At 36.2% G+C, this 20,165-nt stretch overlaps 3 protein-coding genes across 5 annotated transcripts in view; 2 read left to right on the top strand and 1 right to left on the bottom strand.

The window, feature by feature from the left end:
- The first annotated feature begins 392 nt into the window (after positions 1 to 392).
- Positions 393 to 7,294, top strand: LOC134538309 (transmembrane emp24 domain-containing protein bai). The gene is made up of 5 exons (XM_063379505.1): positions 393 to 711; positions 3,150 to 3,270; positions 3,368 to 3,438; positions 6,602 to 6,728; positions 6,836 to 7,294. The coding sequence occupies exons 1-5, from the start codon at positions 532 to 534 to the stop codon at positions 6,955 to 6,957; spliced, it is 621 nt and encodes a 206-aa protein (XP_063235575.1). The 5' UTR covers positions 393 to 531; the 3' UTR covers positions 6,958 to 7,294.
- A 2,037-nt stretch (positions 7,295 to 9,331) lies between these two features.
- LOC134538308 (RCC1-like G exchanging factor-like protein) lies at positions 9,332 to 12,958 on the bottom strand. The gene has a single exon (XM_063379504.1). The coding sequence runs from the start codon at positions 12,843 to 12,845 to the stop codon at positions 11,508 to 11,510; it is 1,338 nt and encodes a 445-aa protein (XP_063235574.1). The 5' UTR covers positions 12,846 to 12,958; the 3' UTR covers positions 9,332 to 11,507.
- Positions 12,959 to 14,593: 1,635 nt separating this feature from the next.
- LOC134538306 (zinc finger FYVE domain-containing protein 26) overlaps positions 14,594 to 20,165 on the top strand; it is a 138,562-nt gene continuing 132,990 nt past the window's right edge. For all 3 annotated transcript variants that reach the window (XM_063379502.1, XM_063379503.1, XM_063379501.1), the window contains exons 1-2: positions 14,594 to 14,876; positions 19,256 to 19,430. In XM_063379502.1, the coding sequence (XP_063235572.1) occupies positions 14,737 to 14,876; positions 19,256 to 19,430 (315 nt within the window). In that variant the 5' untranslated portion in view covers positions 14,594 to 14,736. The remainder of the gene's footprint in view (positions 14,877 to 19,255; positions 19,431 to 20,165) is intronic.

Below are 20,165 nucleotides of genomic sequence, written 5' to 3'. Positions count from 1 at the left end.
GATGGCAATCACTGCCATTACTGTACAATCCTTGCACACAATGCACACAATGCGTGCGACCCTTTCCCTGCATGGCTAACCCCAGCATGACTAGGTGCATAGACTTCGGCCTGAGACCCACGCAGATCCCTCTCTAACCTGGTTCCCTCCTACGAATACACTTTATTTTTAGTTAGGTTAGGAAAATTCTCTTTTTTTTTTATTGAATTCTATAAAAAATATTTCAAGGAAGAGAAAATGAGAATTTTGGTGCTGGGATGTCATGTTGTAAAGAGTAGAAAAATGTGTTAATAAAAACTTTTGAATTGAATTGATTGAAATGGCCATTTTTAGCAAACGGGTAGATAGAAATTTTCAGAATTTACGTTTTCATAAGTTGGCCAATTTTCAATGTGCCACGCAACCTTGTGTCGTCTTTTGTTTACGTTAACATATGACAAAGTTTGGTATATACGTCCGTTTGTAAAAATGATCTGATAATGTAAAGTTTAGTGTGGGTACCTCTTAAGAAGAAAAAAAAAAGTTTTAAGTATGGATGTGTACGTTTTGATTTGTGTAGTGGTGTCATTTCTCGCTACAAATATTGAAGGTATCATGTGGAAACTGGAACCTAATACACAGAAGTGCCTGAAGGAAGAATTGCAATCCAATGTTTTGGTTACCGGTGAATTTGAGGTTTCAGAGGCACCTGGCCAAAAAGTTGATTACATTGTACGTATAATTTAGTTTTCTTTTGATCTAAGTAGTTCGTAAGATCCACAATATTGGGAAACACTATAGGGGAGGTGGTTGGCAGAAAGGTTAGTAAGGCTGTTTAATTAGGTCAGGGTATGTGAAGTGGTAGAGTTGGAGAACTTAGGAAGGTTTGCAGAGTGGCGAGTACAGGGTAAAGAGACCATTTGTGGAAGAGACAGAGGGTGTGTAAGCTTAGGGGAAGGAATTGGGTTTGAGAGTGTCTAAGGACCTATTGAGAAAGTGCTAAGGTGTGGGATAGAGAAGTAGGGAGAGAATTAAGGGTAAATATGTAGTGTACGGATTAGCGCCAAAAAAAATCGTACAAATATAAAATAACTTTCATTATATGCTCTTTTACGTCCTCTTTTCATAAACGCCTGCGGAGATAAGAAATTCCAAATACTTTAGGAGATATCGAATTTTTTAATTTTCATATTTGGGCAATGTTTGTTAAAAAAAATAATTTAAAATTCCAAAAATACATTTATTCTGTTCTCTTTAACTTCCTCTTTTCATTAAACCCGGCGGAGATCAGAAATTCCAAATAATTTAGGAGATATGGAATTTTTTAATTTTCATGTTGTGCACTGATGCGGCGTTCAGCGGGAAGCCTACGATTCACTCATCCTTCTGGACATACCCGAATACTCACGTTGGCAAGCCTTCTTTTCTTAAAATTAGCAAGAAGTAATTAAAAATACTTTAAAACATTGTGGATGGTTGGTTATATTAGGTAAGTATAGCTACATTAAAAAAACTGTAAAATCATTTTATGGTTGCTTAGCAAATAACTTTTTAATATGTAGCTATGCAGCGCTAGGAAACAGTTTACATGATTTCACAGTATTTTTAATGTAGCTATCCTAACCAAATCAACCATCCACAATGTTTTAAAGTATTTATAATGTAGCTAACATAACCTAATTGACCATTAGTTTTCATGAGTTGCATATTTATTTACAATAACCAAAAAAAAACCGAAGATGCACGATCGGGCGTTTGCCTCTCGTCTGTTGAAAGAAGGCTTGCCAACGTGAGTATTCGGGTATGTCCAGAAGGATGAGTGAATCGTAGGCTTCCCGCGTTCACCATTGTTGCTTGTTTACAAGTATGATATTTTTTTTTCCCGCGACGTAGTTGAACGACTACATCACGTAAAAAGAAAATTACGTGAGTTCCTACTGTTCATCCTTTTTCCCGGTTTGTTAGGTCAGGTCAGCTACATTATAAATACTTTAAAACTAAACAACCATTAAAATTAATTTTTATTATTTTTAATGTCCGTTCAGTTTCAAAGTATTTATACTGTAGCTGACCTGACCTAATCTACCCTTGTCCCGTTTTGTTAGGTCAGGTCAGTTACATTATAAATACTTAAAACTATACAAGTAAAATTAATTGATATTATTTTTAATTTCCGATTATTTTGAAGTATTTATAATGTAACTAACCTTACCTAATGGAAAATTTCTGTTATTTAGGCATTCACGCGCACACGGCAAAATATAAAATGGCGTCTGTTGAATGATTACATAGGGCTTGTATTGCAAAATAAGAACGGCGATATCTCCAAAAGTAATTGGAATTTCTTATCTCCGCATGCGGTTATGAAAAGAGGACGTAAAAGAGCATATAATGAAAGTTATTTTATATTTGTACGATTTTTTTTGGCGCTAATCAATGGTGATAGCCGTGTGAATGTGCAGGTATAGTGATTAAAATTTAAAAATTCGATATCTCCAAAAGTAATTGGAATTTCTTATCTCCGCAGGCTGTAATGTAAAGAGGACGTAAAAGAGTATATAATAAAAGTTTTTTCAGATTTTTATAAAAAATTTTTTACAAAAATTAAAATTTAAAAATTCGATATCTCCAAAAGTAATTGGAATTTCTTATCTCCGCAGGTGGTTATGAAAAGAGGATGTAAAGAGCATATAATGAAAGTTATTTCAGATTTGTACGATTTTTTTGGCGCTAATCCGTACACTACATATTTACCATTTCTACTAGTTTGTGAAAAAATTAAATTTTTGTATCTTAACAATACCTGTGCTTTTGTGCTGCCACTGTGTGTGTTATAAACGTGATATTTAGTGTGCTGATATATATTATAGAATGTAGGTTACTTCATTACATAAATGTGCTGATTACTGATGGGAATATGTTGTGGTTGTAAAAATGTTATAAATAAGTTCTAAAAATTTGCATTGCAGTTGTCTGTTGACCTACTATGCTTGTGGATCACAGAAATGTAGCAATAAGATTATTTGCTTAGTTGTAAGTGAACGGAAAACTGGTATTATTTGCTACTTATTACAGCATTTTTAACAGATTTAAACCTTTTGCAGTTTCGTATACATTTTTAATCACACCCACTTTGTGTATTGCAGTCATCTTTTAATTTTTTTTTCCAGGTGAGGGATTCAAAAGGTCACATTTTATCTCAGAAAGATGACATCTCGAAAGGGAAGTTCACGTTTGTTACGGAAACTTACGACACATTTGAAATATGTTTTACTTCAAGGGTGCCACCACGTAAGTATCCTAGGTCCATGTGTAAAATGGTTATTTTTATGTCCAGTGTACATTGCATGGTTGTGTCTGTACTGGATTCTTTTCTTTGTTTGTCTAGAGCACAGGGGGATGACCCAAGAAGTGTCGCTAGTCACAAAGAGAGGCGTGGAAGCCAAGAATTACGAAGGAGTAAGTGCCTATGCAACATTACTAACATTTCTTCTGAATTCACATTCTGAATTTTCTTTATAGTTTGCTGATATTTTATGTTATGAATTAAGGGGAAATGATTTGAAATTTTGTAGTGGTTATTGTTGGGGTGGGCGAAACTTGATTTTGACTTTTGAAGTGAGGTTGAAGTGAACATTCGTACTGGAATAAAAATTGGAGTCTTAAGTTTTCTTTTTACTAACACACTGAGCTGGTATGTGAGAGAAATAAACATAATTAGCTAAAGTAGAATTTAAAATGACTTTGTTAAATATTGCTCAAACTATCTTGGATAGCCTTATTTCATGATTTCAGCAATCATAGTGCTATTGAAACATATTTCAGAATATTTTTTCATCTCTTAAGCGTATAGATGTTCCTACACCACAGAAGTTACTTGTACCTTAACTACAACAAATTTAAATCTTCCTAAACACAAAACCGATATTTTTTGTAAGTAATCATTGTTTCGAAGCAGATGTCAAATGTTAAAAATACTCTTATTCGTCATCATATTTTCGGAGCTTCGTTATTGTTATTGAATGAGTGATTTAGTAGCATTAAGCCAAAACAGATAATACCTACATAAAAAGGATGGTGAATCGTAAGATCCCATCAATTTAAGTTTATGCTCATCAGTGTGTGCCATCAAATACAACCTAACTTTGTTCTGAATTCTGCTGCATAATTCAATACCTAGTCTATTCACATTGTGGACGGGATGGATCAGGAATGTTGAAAGGGTGAGGGAGGGGAGATATCAGAGGTCAGATCACTCACATCCCGTACCAAGGCTGTTTGAGTAAATTTCTCGGCAGGGTCAAACTTGATTTTTTTTTTGCAATTAGGAAAAGTGACTGATTTTTCTTTGAGCTATAGAATGCCTCACATTAATTGCAGTACCAAGCAAATGGCACCCACTGTTGCCGAATGTACACTACCTGGCTTAACATTAAATTTTTTTTTGTATACCATCAATAACGTGAGTTTAATATTTTTTTTAATTTTCCGAAGACTATAAAGAGTGCCTTTTGACAGTATTAGTACGGTTGTATACATTCTGAAAGAAAACAATTATAAATTCTAAACACAAATCATTTTACAGAAGAAACTATGTGTAGCAGTTGGATACTAAAGCCCACCGCACACGGTACAATATTTTCTACTAGTTTGCTTACTAGAACGCTTACTGGTTTCTGTACTGTGTAGGCTACAAGCTGAAACACTAGGTGCACTACCAGTTTCTGCTGCACACAATTCTAGCTGCCTTACTAGTATTGTTAATAGAATATTCACAACAAATTTTTTATTATAATCACATTTTTTACTGCATACAAACAAGGCTCTTCTTTGTATGCATTTATTAAAACTAGGAGTTGGTCACTATTCCACTTCTTTCCGTCCATGTTTATCACGACATGCGCGCTTAAAAGTGTAAACAACCCCTTATGCTGTTTTCGTGAGTTCTGATTGGCCACTCCTTAAATATTGGAACACACCAAGCAACGAAAATAGGACGCAGTCTATTACGCAAAACCAGTAGCCCAGCTCGTTCAGCTACTAGTATCCAGTTTGAAAGAGCGAGTGAAGAAACTAGTAGCAGAGCCAGTACGACTCCTAGCTTACAATATTGTAAGGAATATTGTACAGTGTGGGGTGGGCTTGGAAATAATGAGGTATTCCATTATTAATTATGTGCTATGGTCAAACAGAGCCAAAATTTTTAATATTAAATGATAAAAAAATATTGTTACAAAAATGGTTAATATATAAATTTAAAAAAAATATTTGATTACAAAAATGGGTGAAACCAAGATGACATCTTTCAGTTACGTTTTCTTAGAAGTGGGAATTGAATATTATCAGTAGACACTTTTGATGAAATTCAAGAAGAAATGTATTTCCAAAATTCTCATTCCAAATTTTTCTTTACGAAATAAGTGTTTTTTTAGTACGCTGAAAAAATTTCATTACATTATAAAGTTGTGTCAAACTTTTGTGTTCTTTGGGGATATCTGGCAATAGAGCACATTGAAACAAGGACTTTACTAATAGCAGATACTCTGCATTGGAATGAGAGAATAAATGCCCATTAAAATGCACATTGCAAACTAAGGAGAGAGACTGTATTGGGTTTACTCCCAACCAACACGTACTGTCACTGCTCCTTTCATAGCTTCACGTCTTGTCATCTCTAATTACCTTGATGTCATCTGGACTTTTAACCTTAAATCACTCACCAATCCACCTACCCACTCATTCATCCATTCACTCACCCATCCATCCACTCACCCAAGCATCCATTCACTCACCCATCCATTCACCCACCCATCCACTCACTCACTTGATTGCCCACCCATTTACCTGCTCACTCACCCACTAATTCACGTTTCCACCCACTGACTTGGCCACTCGCCCACCCACATACCCCACTCATTCCATCACTACCTCCCTCCTTCTTTCTTTCCTTTAGAAAAAAAATTGGCTTTGTATGGCACTCATAGTCGGTGCTCTTCAATCCGGCAGTCTTTACAGTTCGGCACATTCTACAATCCGGAGCTGTTCATGTTCTGATATATTCAGGAGGATTTGTTGGACTAAACATAATATCAGAAATTTTTTAAACAGCCATTGTTGGACACTGTATTTGCTTCTGGGAGGGGCACCGGAAGTCTGAATAACATCTCCCCAATAAAATCGGAGGAAATAGACTTAATGTCTAGACATATCCATACAATTTATTAATAACTATATTTCCATCTTTGATAAGTATTTCATATGAAAAAAAATTTTACTTCAAAATTCTTTCTATTCATTTCATCTCTTATCCTCTCTGGATCTGCCTCTGTAAAACAATAAAGATCATGTGCATTTTTTAATGCAGTGGAACAGCTTATAACTAGTTTGAGTATCATTGTATAGCATTCACCTTGTTTAATTTGAAATATCAATGTGCTGTGGTACTTTCCCATTATAACTTTATTGACGTTCGGTACTCTGGCATGGCTTTGGGTCCTGATCCTGAATGTGAAGGATTAAAGAGTTTTATTACTGAGTATGTAAGTAATGTGAATGTTAAGGGTTATGTATAAAGTGAAAGTGAAGCTCTAATGTGTCTTAATGTACATGTCATCCGTTGCAGATAGGAGAGGCGGCCAAGCTGAAGCCCTTGGAAGTGGAGCTGAAACGTCTCGAAGACCTGTCCGACTCCATCGTGCAGGACTTCTCGCTCATGCGCAAGCGGGAAGAGGAGATGAGGGACACGAACGGTAGCGCTAGCTTGCTTCTAGGGGCGTGGGTCTCGTTCGTGCAGAGTGGCCGGCGGGCGTGCGGGCTCGGACGAGCGTCATGGGGTGTCTCGTGTCCCCTGTTGCAGAGTCGACCAACAGCAGAGTGCTGTACTTCAGCATCTTCAGCATGTGCTGCCTGCTGGGGCTCGCCACGTGGCAGGTGCTGTACCTGCGGAGGTTCTTCAAGGCCAAGAAGCTGATCGAGTAGTCGTCGCGTCGACTGCGGCTCGGACCTCGTCCGACGGGAATCTGAAACTGCCGAGAAAAGCGATGACGTAAAAAAAAAACTTTTTCAGGCTGAAGTGTCAACACAAACACAAGTTTTTTTATACTTGAAACATTTTGAAGCAAGGAATTTCCAATGACTTTTTTTTTTTAAAAAAAAAGTTCACTACCACTCTTGTAAACATATGTGTCACTAATTTTGGCAAATTTAAAGGAGATTTCTTGATCAATATTTATAGTAAGCAGACGTGTGTTGTTTTGGAGTAATATCTGTGGTTCTTTATGTTGTGTGTTAAATAAAATAAATTTGAGGTAAGGAATTGGTAGTTTATAAATCTCTTACAGTGTTTTACGAGGGTAAGATATAATAGCATATACCCATTAAAAAAACATATAACTAACAAAACATCCATTAAAATTACTTACTGGCATGTACCCTATTTTTCAACATATTTGCCGCCTTCTGTCGAGTATTAATTACATCTGGGTACAAGCTTTTGTACCCCACAGTTATAGAAGTTTACCACCTGTGAGTTTTGATATCATCGCCGTGCAAGTTGTTTCTTCAGGTAAATGAATTCAGTGGAACCTCGTTACTACGATAGCTGAAATGGCGAGAGAAATCCCCATAACTACGAGTATTCGTAATAACCGAATATAGAAGATTTAAGTGTAAGTTAAAATCCTGAACCTTCCCAAAAGTCTTAATTTCACACCATATTTTGAAAACGTGCACTGTAGTGAAAAAAAACGTATAGAATAAAAGTTGTAGAAAATTAAATTTTGAATAGAAAATATCTCTATGAATTTTTTTGTATCTGCGACTGTTTTTGTTTTAATCAAGAATGAAATTGTGTGACTCTTGACATGCTCTGAGAAGCAGTCAAATATAACAGCTGTCACCATCGCCGCGCTAAGTCATGTAGGGGAGGTAAGTGGAGTGGAAAAAGGGAAGTGACGGAGGGAGGGAAGAAGGAAAGGGTATCTGCCATCCTCCATGCATAAGTTGATGCTATTTCTGATATGAGATCCCTGAGTGTCTCGTGCCACAGATAAGTTACTGTGAAGGGTTTTTCATTTGTCTTCAACACATACGCACATGTAAATTGGACACATATATTTGATAATCATAGACCTGTTATTGTTATTACAGGTAGTTTCGCACCTTCAATAATATTTTATTAACAAAAGTGAAGTCATTTAAGATGAGTGTCTTACAATCGATGGCATCTTTGATTCGAGTAGATACAGTATCTTTTTTTTCACTCTTAACCAGCTTTGCAGGTAAAACGAAAGCTAACCTAGTAATGCAGGCAAGTTTCTTTTTTTTATATAGCATTTTACGAGAGACAGTTTTCCATGGAGGCTTAAGATGTCTGAACCTTACAATATTATAGTGGTCTCCAAACCTTTTGGTTACTGACTCTGTGCTTATAAATTCAAATCATTCTCAGGTTTAGGGATCAGCCCTCACCTCATGATCGTGGCACTTTCGGAATCCCTGCTACTAAGGGGCAAATTTACAAAGGTAAACTTCAGTGAAGCCAAACTATGATTATCTACTATGTAATTAAAAAAAATGTAAAAATTGCCTATTTTTTAAAAATATAATTCTATAACTTTAAAATTTAGTTGATAGTTAAACCTTAATATGGATGTCGTTCGTGATATGACAAACACACACACAATTCGCTGAATGCGTTTTACCTGGAAACTAATCAGTCAACCTATTAAAAATAGATAATAACTGTCCTTGTAACACAGTTGTGAAAGTTAACAGTTTTCAGTGGTTTTAAAATATATTATTTTGTCACTTTATGGTTTTTCAACAATTGAGAGATAAATGCATGCTAACTCATTTTAAGCTGCACGTGCACATTGATGGGTTTCTGTTAATGTGGTGAGGAGAGTAAAGCTTTTTATATATCTGATGGAAAACATTTGGCAATGAAAGTACAGCATTGGGACTATGCTACTCTGACACGCTATGACAATAAGTTACATTCTTTGAATGATTTGTGCAACGGGGAAGATGGAACTAAGAATTTTTTTTTCTGGAAATACTATGTTATAAGAAACCAGTGAATCTGTTCCACTGTTTCTGGCTGCAGTAATATCTTTCTAAGTTTCTCCCACTGAATTTTCTGTGCTATGTTTTTAAGTTTTGACACAGATTGATTCTGGTTAGTTTTCCGTATATTTGCATTAAATTTTTTTTTTTTAATATAGTTAAGGTTTCTTATACAGTGAAATTATTGTAAAAGTGGTTGGGAGACAAAATGTGCATTATATCAATATGTAGTTCAATAATTGGAAGAGGAATACCAAATAGTTTGATGAAATAATGTGAAGAAAGATTCACTTTTTATATTTATTTTTGTCACGGTTGGCAAAGTCTAGAAACATTACGTTAGTTCAAATCTAGGAACAAGTCAATGACTCCACAATATTCATGAGTTAACACAAGACTGAGACTTTCTCAACTGTCATATGTTTGTTTGATAAGAACTTTGTTCATTGAAATGTGAGTATTTTTTTTAAATTTATAATTCACTCAAATAAATTGTACTATAGTGAACAATGCTGTCAAACATCACTCAGTGATGTTTGTACTCAGTACTGCTATAGCACAGCACAACTGACATTTCATAGTATACAAGGGTCTCCACGCAGATGTTCAGAAACTGAACCAGGAGCAAGAATAAATTAAGGAATAAAATATGGATTCACCTATTTACCACACCAGGTTCATTGGATACAACCGAGGGTGAGGCGAGACAGCAGTAACCGGAGACAACCCGCCCGTCTCATGATGATGACAGCCATGTTTCTCACTTGCGAAAAATCTGGGTTAGATCTAGTCAGGAATCGAAAACAAGTCTTTTGGTGGGGAGGGGGAAGGGTTAGGAGGAGAGGGGAGGATGTTTTGAAAGAACTGTATCCGGTAATCAGTGGTGGGGGAAGCACAAAGAGGATAAAGAGGAGAGGGGACGGCATAGCTGCACAAAGGAAAACTCAGGGAAAGTTCACAGAGCTAGAAGAGAAACTCTCGGAAATTTTGCAGAGCCATAAGGTTAACTCCGGGAAAGTTCACAGGACCAGAAGGAAAACGTGAGTAGAGGGAACTAGACGTAACAATCCCGACCTTTGGCTAGCTCAACTTTGGTCTAGGGTGCACATGAATGAACACTTAAAATAAATTTTATGGGAGCTGAAATAATGATTAATTTCCAAAATAACTGTCACTCGTGGATTGATTACTGAAATAATCTATCGGACACAAACTGATTTTAACTGTTTTTTTTTTAATTTATACTTCATGACAATTATCAGGTCACCATGGCCACCATCTTCAGCCCATGAAAACAAATACATGTTGAAGATATGAACTTTCGCAAAAAAAAAAAAAAACCCTTTACTGACTCAAAAACAGATTTACTGAATGTTGGTAGGTTCAGAATGTGGAAAAATGACATACTGTTTGCGAGAAAATTCCAGCAACCATGGTATAATCCAAAGGACTATATCCTCAGCAACAATGACTCAAGTTACTCATCAGTGTTTTCAGCCATTACAGATATTTTGAATTCTAATTCAAAATATTCAAAAAGGTTTTAAGTTCGCACTACAGCCACAAAATGTCTGCACCTACATTAATATGTTAATTCTGAGTCACTTCTTGGTACCTCTCACAGACACTAACCCATGCCATGACCACTCTTTCTCTTCCAAGAGAAAAAAGGGGGCTCGTGACACAGTTTCTGACCAAATGCACAGAGAAATACCAGCCAATCACAGCACTTCGACTTAATCTAAAGAAGTCTTCTCCCAAGCTTACCGTAGAACTCTGTTACTCTCCAATACTGGCAAACTATTGCATCAGTCCAGTTTTCAAACAAAGAACCACAGCAAATAATTACAAGAGAAAATTATGTAAACACACACAAAAATGTAACTACATGAATAAACAAATGTGCAAAAATAACTTTACATGGTTAAGCATAAGCAAGCAAATCATCAGAAACACTTAAAAAGCATGAAATAATGTGAATTATGATCATAAAATATGTGGCGCACATGATTATTACTCAAAAAGAATTAACAGCTTTTATTTCAATCATACCAGAAAACCTAAACATTTCTCATCTTTACTAATAAAATCATAATAAATCATAAATTCCTTTATTTCAACAGTGGGGAGAGATATAACCTGGGGTGTTACGTCAGTAAAAACATTTGGGTAGAGGAATAACTTTGATGTAATGGATGTGGAAAAGTTTGGCGGAGGGTAAATTAAAGTAGAGACAATTCCTGGCCACCATTCACTAAATTGACAGACAACAAAATATTGTTAGAACAGTTCTTGCTTCACCTAGAATATAAATTAATATCACAAATTGGAAAGAACTAACATCTAATACATTTTATTTGCTGGTAACACTATGCTGGATCATTTTGGTATAACAGGTGCTAGAAGTGTACATAGTCAATTTCTGTCTGTATATGCCTATAGCAATGATAACATTACCAACATCACACAAATGACTTGCACAATGCCATAGTATGATCCACACCCAAACTGACTTTGATGACGGAGGCGCTGACAGAAACTCTAAGTGGGAAAAACTGGTTTTTGACGTGACCAAGCCCCAAACATCCACCACGATTAAGACCCCACATGAATAAGTCTCCACAATTAGTTACGGCAGCCTGGTGGGAAATGCCGGCATTTACGGAGATCACTTTGGAATTGGGCTGGAACTCGTTCCAACCGAAAAGGGTGGGAGGAATCTCCGACAGCTGCAGTAAACGATCGACGTTGGGGCCTTTCCCCAGGATGCCGTAACCCCACACAAACACTTTCCCGTCTTCGTTGAGAACCATACAGCTGGTGCCACCGCTTGCCACGTCCACTATTCTACCCAAGCCGCGGCAGTGCAGCACCTCGCGTGGCACGTTCACCTGCGTCTGGCTGTGGTCGAGCTGGCCGTACTCCGAGTTCCCCCAGCCGAACACGACTCCCTGATCGCTCAGGGCCAGCACACAGTCGGAGGCGCACGACAGTTTGACCACTTTCTCGCCTTGAATGTCGCCGCTCACCCTGCTCGGTTTCCATTCGTTGTTGTAGCATCCAAGCCCAGTTTGACCATCTGCTCCCCACCCGCAACTGTACACCTGGCCACTCTCGCTCACAAACATGCTGTGGTCCTGTCCGCAAGCCACCTGCTTGACGGGCGAACCGTCCACGTCTGAAACACGGTGGACCATGTGGCTGCCAGAATAATCTTCGTCTTGCACTATTCTCCGGCCACACTGCCCGTAGGCATTGTTGCCCAGCGTGAACACTCCTTCGTTTGTCAAAATGAGCAGGTGGGCCCGCCCTGCAGATACTTGCAGAACCTCTGCCGTGGACGGGTGTCGAAACGGCAACTCTATGGGCGCCGGGTAAACGATCATGCCGAGAGGATTGTCCTTCCGCGGGGCGTGGTATCCAATTTGCGAGTCCGCGTTAAGGCCTGTTCCGAACACTTTATGTCTGTCCGAGCTCTTGACGGAGAAAACCGTGAAACCATAGCCGCAAGTCACGTCGTTCACTCTGTACTGCTCTCCGAAATATAAGCGCTGTGGGCGTTGGTAATAGCGTAGATATTTTTTCTTCCCACGCTGGCGTTGATTTCCTAAAGCACCGTGTTCACATAAGCCCCACGCATACACTCGTTTATCCCAGTCAGTATTTAATGGATACTGAAAGATCGGAAGAGTCTTTTCTTTCTCGCGGTTAACTGGATATTTCCTCTTGACATAATTTCGCCTGATAACGGCTAATGTTCTTCCACTTACTCTAAAATTGTTTTTCAAATTCGAAAGCATACCAGTGATCCAACGTAATCAAAATAATTTTCAGTGCAATATTTCGAATAGTAAAATCACATGGCACATTGCCGCATTGTTGTTATTTTCTTTTAGCATAGACATTATATAAAGAGATTAGCAAACTTCTACCGCAGCACTTGTTTCATATAAGTGTGCTGGCTATCTATTTTTTAATACAAAACTTAAAGGAAATTTAATTTTCATTTATGCATAATATTAACATCTGCAGCATTTAATTTTCGTAACCTTAATATACCTTGCATTCAAAAAGTAAGGTGGCCGTTTGGCTCATCATTAATTAAATATGCTGAAAACTAAACACCAACAAAGATAAACTATTTTAATTTTATTTTGCATTTCCTCACAAAAATTTCTTAAAACATCCAATATAAAGCAAACAAATTTCACAGAACTAGAACATACCTTAATTTATCACAGACTCGGAATTCATCACAAAATTTTTACAAAATAAACGTTTAGAGTAAAGTCTAAAATCGTTCCTTATGTTCAAAAATTGGTAGGTACTTTTGTAGTGGTCTAGTTAAGGTTTCTATCCACATTAAGCACTGTAGAAAAGGCTTCGTTCTTTAATGGAGAATATAGATATGTTGGTGGAGGATGAAAGGGTGGTTAGTTGGGTAGGTGACTTCGTGAGGGATAGATGGCAGGGGGTGAGAGTGGGTGAGGAAAAGTGTTAAGAAGGGTAAGTGATGTCAGGAGTTCTGCAAGGAAGTGTGTTGGGGTCCCTGTTGACGATAATGATTTATGATTTTGGAGAGGGGATAGAGGCCAGGATGAGAGTATTTGGGGATGATTGCATAGAGTATGAGGCAGTGGGGGAAGGGGTTCATCTGCAAGGTGACTTGAGCAGACTGGAACAATGAACGGAGCAGAGTGGGATGTCACTGAAAGCAGATGGAAAGACGAAGGTGGTTAGATTCACGATGAAGAGGAAGGTAACGAGGGAAGTGTATATGTGGAAGGGGCAGGAGAGTAAGGAGGCCGAAAAGTATAAGTACCTAAGGGTGACCCTGCAGAATAACCTGGGATGAGAAAAACAGGTTCAGCAGGTGGTGAGTATGGGTAGGAGGGCGCTGGGACTGATTGTCAGGACTGAGGTAAGGAAGCTGGAGAAGGTGCAGCATAGAGCAGCGATGTGGGTGAGGGGTATGTGGAAGAGAAGGGAAGGCAAGATGAGGAAATGCATAGTCCGACTTTGATGATTAAGGAGCTAGGGTGGGAAGCACTACAAGAGAAGAGAAGAGTGGAAATGTTAGTCAGACTGTAAGTGATAGAGGGTGAGGGGGGCTGGGAGCAGCTGGGCACTAGGATACACAGAGGTGAGTATAAAGAGCAGAGAGATCACAGATGAAAGCTCCGGAGGGACTGGTGGTGAATGGAAAGGGATAGGAACGTTTTTCTTGGCAGGACAGGAATAGAGTGGACTGGGTTGGATGAAGAAATAGTAGGGGTGAACGATGCAAAGGATATGAGGAAAATGCTAAGGGGGGAAAATGAGTGAAAATGGAGGACTCGTTACTATCGGGTGAAAGCCTAATTTCAAGCGTACTACTACTACTACTACTACTACTACTACTACTACTACTAATAATAATAATAATAATCATAATAATAATGAAAGATGTCAAAATATCCTCAAACACTATATACACTTACGTCGTGCTCTATACTCTTACGGGTAACTCTAGTCTATGGTTGTACAGTACCAGTCGTAAACACTGGGATTTCGTAATCAGCTGTTATTATTGTTTTTTTTTTTTTTGTGGAATGTGACATGAACAAAGATATATAAAGAATGTAATGAAATTGATATTAGACGTAATAGTGAATAGTAATATCTCGTAGTGATGTGTAATTATAAACTGTGATGGATTTGTACAAGTATTATTTGCAACAGGGTGTTTGGGACATTCTGGATTTGCTGTATAAAGAAATAGGCGATCCACTTGTTGAAGAAAGTATCGAAAAATTAATATGGGAATATTGCTTTGGGTCTCTAAACTTAAGGTAAGACAAGGGAATAGATGGACTCATTTTTTTTCTGCAGCAGTTCTGTGATTGTGAATAGTATATTTTAAAATTTAAATTTGATTCTAAGAAAATATTTGTCAATACATGAGGATTAAAATAAATACATGTAGTGCCTACTGTACATCAGGGTATTCGAGTTCCTGGTACCATAATATTGGAGACATTACCAACATGGCGGTGCTGATGTCATTATCACCCTCTAGATTCTTATGGGACAAGCTTGGGACTACTGGTGTATTGGGTGGGAAGCATTCACATACTTGTTTTGCACTAAATACTTTTCTTGGTAAATCTGTATTGTACGGATTAGCGCCAAAAAAAATCGTACAAATATGAAATAACTTTCATTATATGCTATCTTACGTCCTCTTTTCAGAACCGCCTGCGGAAATAAAAAATTCCAATTACTTTTGGAGATATCTAATTTTTTAATATTCATTTTTTGGCGATTTTTTTAAAAAAAAATTTTAAAAATCAGAAAATACCTTTATTCTGTGCTCTTTAACTTCCTCATTTCATTAAACCAGACAGGTATCAGAGATACCAAATACTTTAGGAGATATGGAATTTTTTAATTTTCATGTTGTGCACTGACGCGGCGTTTCAGCGGGAAGCCTACGATTCACACATCCTTCTGGACATACCCGAATACTCATGTTGGCAAGCCTTCTTTTCTTAATATTAGCAAGAAGTAATTAAAAATACTTTAAAACATTGTAGATGGGTGGTTATATTAGGTAAGTATAGCTACATTAAAAAAACTGTAAAATCATTTTATGGTTGCTTAGCAAATAACTTTTTAATATGTAGCTATCCAGCGCTAGGAAACCGTTTTCATGATTTCACAGTATTTTTAATGTAGCTATCTTAACCAAATCAACCATCCACAATGTTTTGAAGTATTTATAATGTAGCTAACATAATCAATTGACCATTAGTTTTCATTAGTTGCATATTTATTTACAATAAACAAAAAAAAAACCGAAGATGCACGATCGGGCGTTTGCCTCTCGTCTGTTGAAAGAAGGCTTGCCAACGTGAGTATTCGGGTATGTCCAGAAGGATGAGTGAATCGTAGGCTTCCCGCGTTCATCACCATTGTTGCTTGTTTACAAGTATGATTTTTTTTTTTCCGCGACTTAGTTGAACAACTACATCACGTAAAAAGAAAATTACGTGAGTTCCTACTGTTCATCCTTTTTCCCGGTTTGTTAGGTCAGGTCAGCTACATATAAATACTTTAAAACTAAACAACCATTAAAATTAATTTTTATTATTTTTAATGTCCGTTCAGTTTCAAAGTATTTATACTGTAGCTGACCTGACCTAATCTACCTTTGTCCCGTTTTGTTAGGTCAGGTCAGTTACATTATAAATACTTAAAACTATACAAGTAAAATTATTTGATATTATTTTAATTTCCGTTTATTTTGAATTATTTATCATGTAACTAACCTTACCTAATGGAAAATTTCTGTTATTTAGGCATTCACGCACACACGGCAAAATATAAAATGGCGTCTGTTAAATGATTACATAGGGCTTGTATTGCAAAATAAGAACGGCGATATCTCCAAAAGTAATTGGAATTTTTAATCTCCGCAGGCGGTTCTGAAAAGAGGACGTAAAAGAGCATATAATGAAAGTTATTTCATATTTGTACGATTTTTTTTGGCGCTAATCCGTACAATACAGATTTACCCTTTTCTTTAATAAACTAACTTTCAGGTATTGTATTATGTACTACAACCTACCTATTCTAGTATATAAAACAATACTGACAATATATTTCCTAAGGTATCATTGTATACTATGATCCTGCACGTGTAGAGTTTTTGTAATACCACTTATTTTGATTTAATTATTCATTTTTTAATTGATTTGAACATCCCAGGTATCATAAAGTATACTATAGCTCTACCTATTTTAGTAGGCCTATATAACACGATACCGTTCCACACGATACAGTTCCACTCAGTATAGCAAATTTTGCAGTACTACATTTGTATAATTTAATTGTTTATTACTTTTAACTATTATTAAAACTTCTCAAGTATTGTAAAGTATACTTCAGCCCTACCTATATCAGTATAACACACGGTACTGAATATGTGTTCTGTACTATTGAATTTACTCAATAAAAATATCTTGTGTAAAACAAGTAATGTAAATCTTCGCCATCCAAAAGCCTTATTCCTGCGCTTGTACTGTAAGAACGTACCTATATGTTGTTATTACTTTAGCACTGCCTTTTTGATGACTTCATCAATACTTCTACCATTCCGTGATGTAAATTTTATTTATTTTATTTTTTTAAACTAGCCGACCTACCTTTATTAAATCTTTTACTTTGTTTATATCACTTCAACAATTGAAAGTGGAACTTATCTTAGGGAAATGAGCCTTTTTACACTCCCAAATCAATTTTATGATTCACATACCCAAAGGAAATAAAATATTTCACATAACATCACAAATGTAATGCACACAACACACCTCTCACCTATCATAGCAAACAAAATGCACATAAAAAACTACCACAAAATACAAACATTTAAGAATCATAAAAAAAATGCAATTTTTTGACTGTCAATGTTACTCTTGTGTATATTAAATTAAAGCCAAAAAAAAAATTGCCATTCTGCCATTTAATTTATCCAACACGAACCGTCGCTTTCATGGTCACTACCACAATCACAACCACTCATTCTATCTCTACAGTGTATTGTTATATTAATTCAATGTAAATACCATGACCTTACATTTCTCTTGTACATATATTTTACTCTAATTACCACCATTTTACAATTAATTTCTTACTACCTTCTAAATACTTAATTGTATTCATATTTATTCATCTTACAAAGATATTCCATTTCACGTATTACTTCACTCCTACTCGTACCATAACTGCTACTGAGGCCCCAAAACTCACATGTAAACACTCATTCGTATATATTTTCAGGATGCTGTTTAGTCTCTCACTGTTATCAATATTACATATTATATTTTCCTTCATTCCTCAATTCATGTTTGTTATCTTTGGTGTACTTCCATGACGACATACATTTTCCCTACTTTCATTCCAGTCTTTAGTAAAGCACTGTATCTTATAATGAACTTGACCATATATCAGTAAGAATTTAAATGATTTAAACCGATAATAACATGTAACGTCTTGTTTCACATATTAAACCGGGTGGATATAATTTCCTTCTAGGGTGTGCTAATGAAAAATAATTCTGTCCCAGGCAATGAAATAAGATAAGAAATATTGAATATTGAATATTGAATATTGAGTATTTATTTAATTAATTTTTGTTACTATACATTTCAAAATAATTCTGTGTCTTAAATCAAAAATATAGTATAACTACATAAGTACACACAGGTTTTTTTTATTGTTTTAACTGTTTCTGTAACATTTTAAAAATTGAATATAAACACAATTTTAAAAGTTTTATTAAAAATAAAAGACTGTATTTAGACACATAGTGTTCTGAAATCTATGAATTAATAACATTCTATAACTGAAAACATATAAATGAATATCAGGGCATAAATGATTGTGTATCATGAGATACAAGTGCTTAACTTTCATGATCGTTACAAAAAAACTTTCTTTACAAAATAATTTTTTCCAGAATCATATATATATTTTTCGTCACTTGGTAGCCAGCATTAATGTTGACAGCTATGATGATGGATACACAGAGCGTTGATAGTATAGTAGTTCGTGCAGCTGACGAAGATACAGATGTGACCAATTGTTTTAATTCTGGCTTAATTTGTCCCTTCTAGTGCAGCTGCAGAGATATGAACTAAGTGCTTCTCAAATGCAAGTTACGTGGGCACATATGATTATATATGTTAGTTTTTCTAAAAAGGAAATTTTGGAAAAATTTTCCAGTTAATTTATTGAAAAATCATCTGCAACAAGCTGGAAAATTTTCTAACTGATAATACTTTCAGAGAATCAAACAAATAATTTTTATTAAATTTTTTACACAAATAGTATCAAATTAAACATATATTTGGTATTTCTTTACAACCTAATGTCTCCATTAACCTTGAGAGGTGGCTAGGACCAATGCGAGCTCCTACCAACTGACAGGAAGAAAATATTTTTGTTTAACAGTCCCTACCAATCTGAAGAAAAGAAATTATTGTTTAACATATAAATAAACCTATCTTAAGTTATGTAAATCTATGTTGGTAATGGGAAAAAAAAGTATATTTTCGGGAAAAATATATACCTAGTATTTATTTCTCCATAAAATTTTCCCACTCACATCTCTACTTGACACACAGTTTTGAATTTTTCTTCTGAACACTTGTAATTTTTTGTTTTTCAGGTCTCCCACCCAGCTGGTTGGAAGTCCATGGCAGCAAAGATGGCTCGCAGCAAACGTTCTGAGTTCCTCCAAACTGTTAGCTGGCACAGACGTAAATGTTCTTAAACGAGAAATAGAGTTCCAGCAAGTTCTGGACAGTTTAGTCTGTTCAGATACCCCACAGTCAGTAGTGCAGGTAAGTTCGGTGTGGGGGTAATGCTTCTACAAGCAGTGGGTGTGAGGAGTAAACGTGTAGCATTTGTTTGAAAATTTTTTTTTATTTGATTGGTATGCACTTTAGACTTGTTCGAACATCACCTCAAAACACTAATCAGAAAAACCACTGGTTATCGTGCAATTAAAAGCAATCTGCACACACAACATACTTATCGCTAGGCTTGAGTTGCTAGTAGATCAACTTTCTTTCGCGAAGAGTCACAAAACAAAGACGAATGAACACGCACTGTTCTAGAAACGCACAAAATTTAACATAATTGCAGAAACTAAAGTTAAACTTCTGTAATTTTGGTCATGTTCTTAGTTGTGGCTTTTCCGTAGTAAAATTATAAAATTCAAAAAATACTTTTTTTTAATACAAAATGTGTTCCTTTATTTACCCTTTAAACAGCGTTTCTAAATTACTACTGGCTTCTGAGAAATTACTGTTTACCGGTCACTTTAGATAGCCTACGCAGTGAAGCGGCTATCACCATGTTGTGCTTTAATTGCATTGCTGATCCTGTGGTTTTCCAGGGGTGCCCACAAGGGGGAGTAACGACGCAGACTGTGTCATTAAAATTTCAGGGGGGGGGGGGGGTTAAAAGACGAGAAAAATGTATATATTATTAACATAATTATAGCTTCTAATGTGAAAATACGTTTCTGGTGCTTTGATAATTGAAAGGGATCTTGTAAATCAAATTGGCAACCC

This window comes from Bacillus rossius, chromosome 13 (genome assembly GCF_032445375.1).
Source record: "Bacillus rossius redtenbacheri isolate Brsri chromosome 13, Brsri_v3, whole genome shotgun sequence".
NCBI lineage: Eukaryota > Metazoa > Arthropoda > Insecta > Phasmatodea > Bacillidae > Bacillus > Bacillus rossius.
This window is presented reverse-complemented; position numbering and strand designations above follow the sequence as displayed.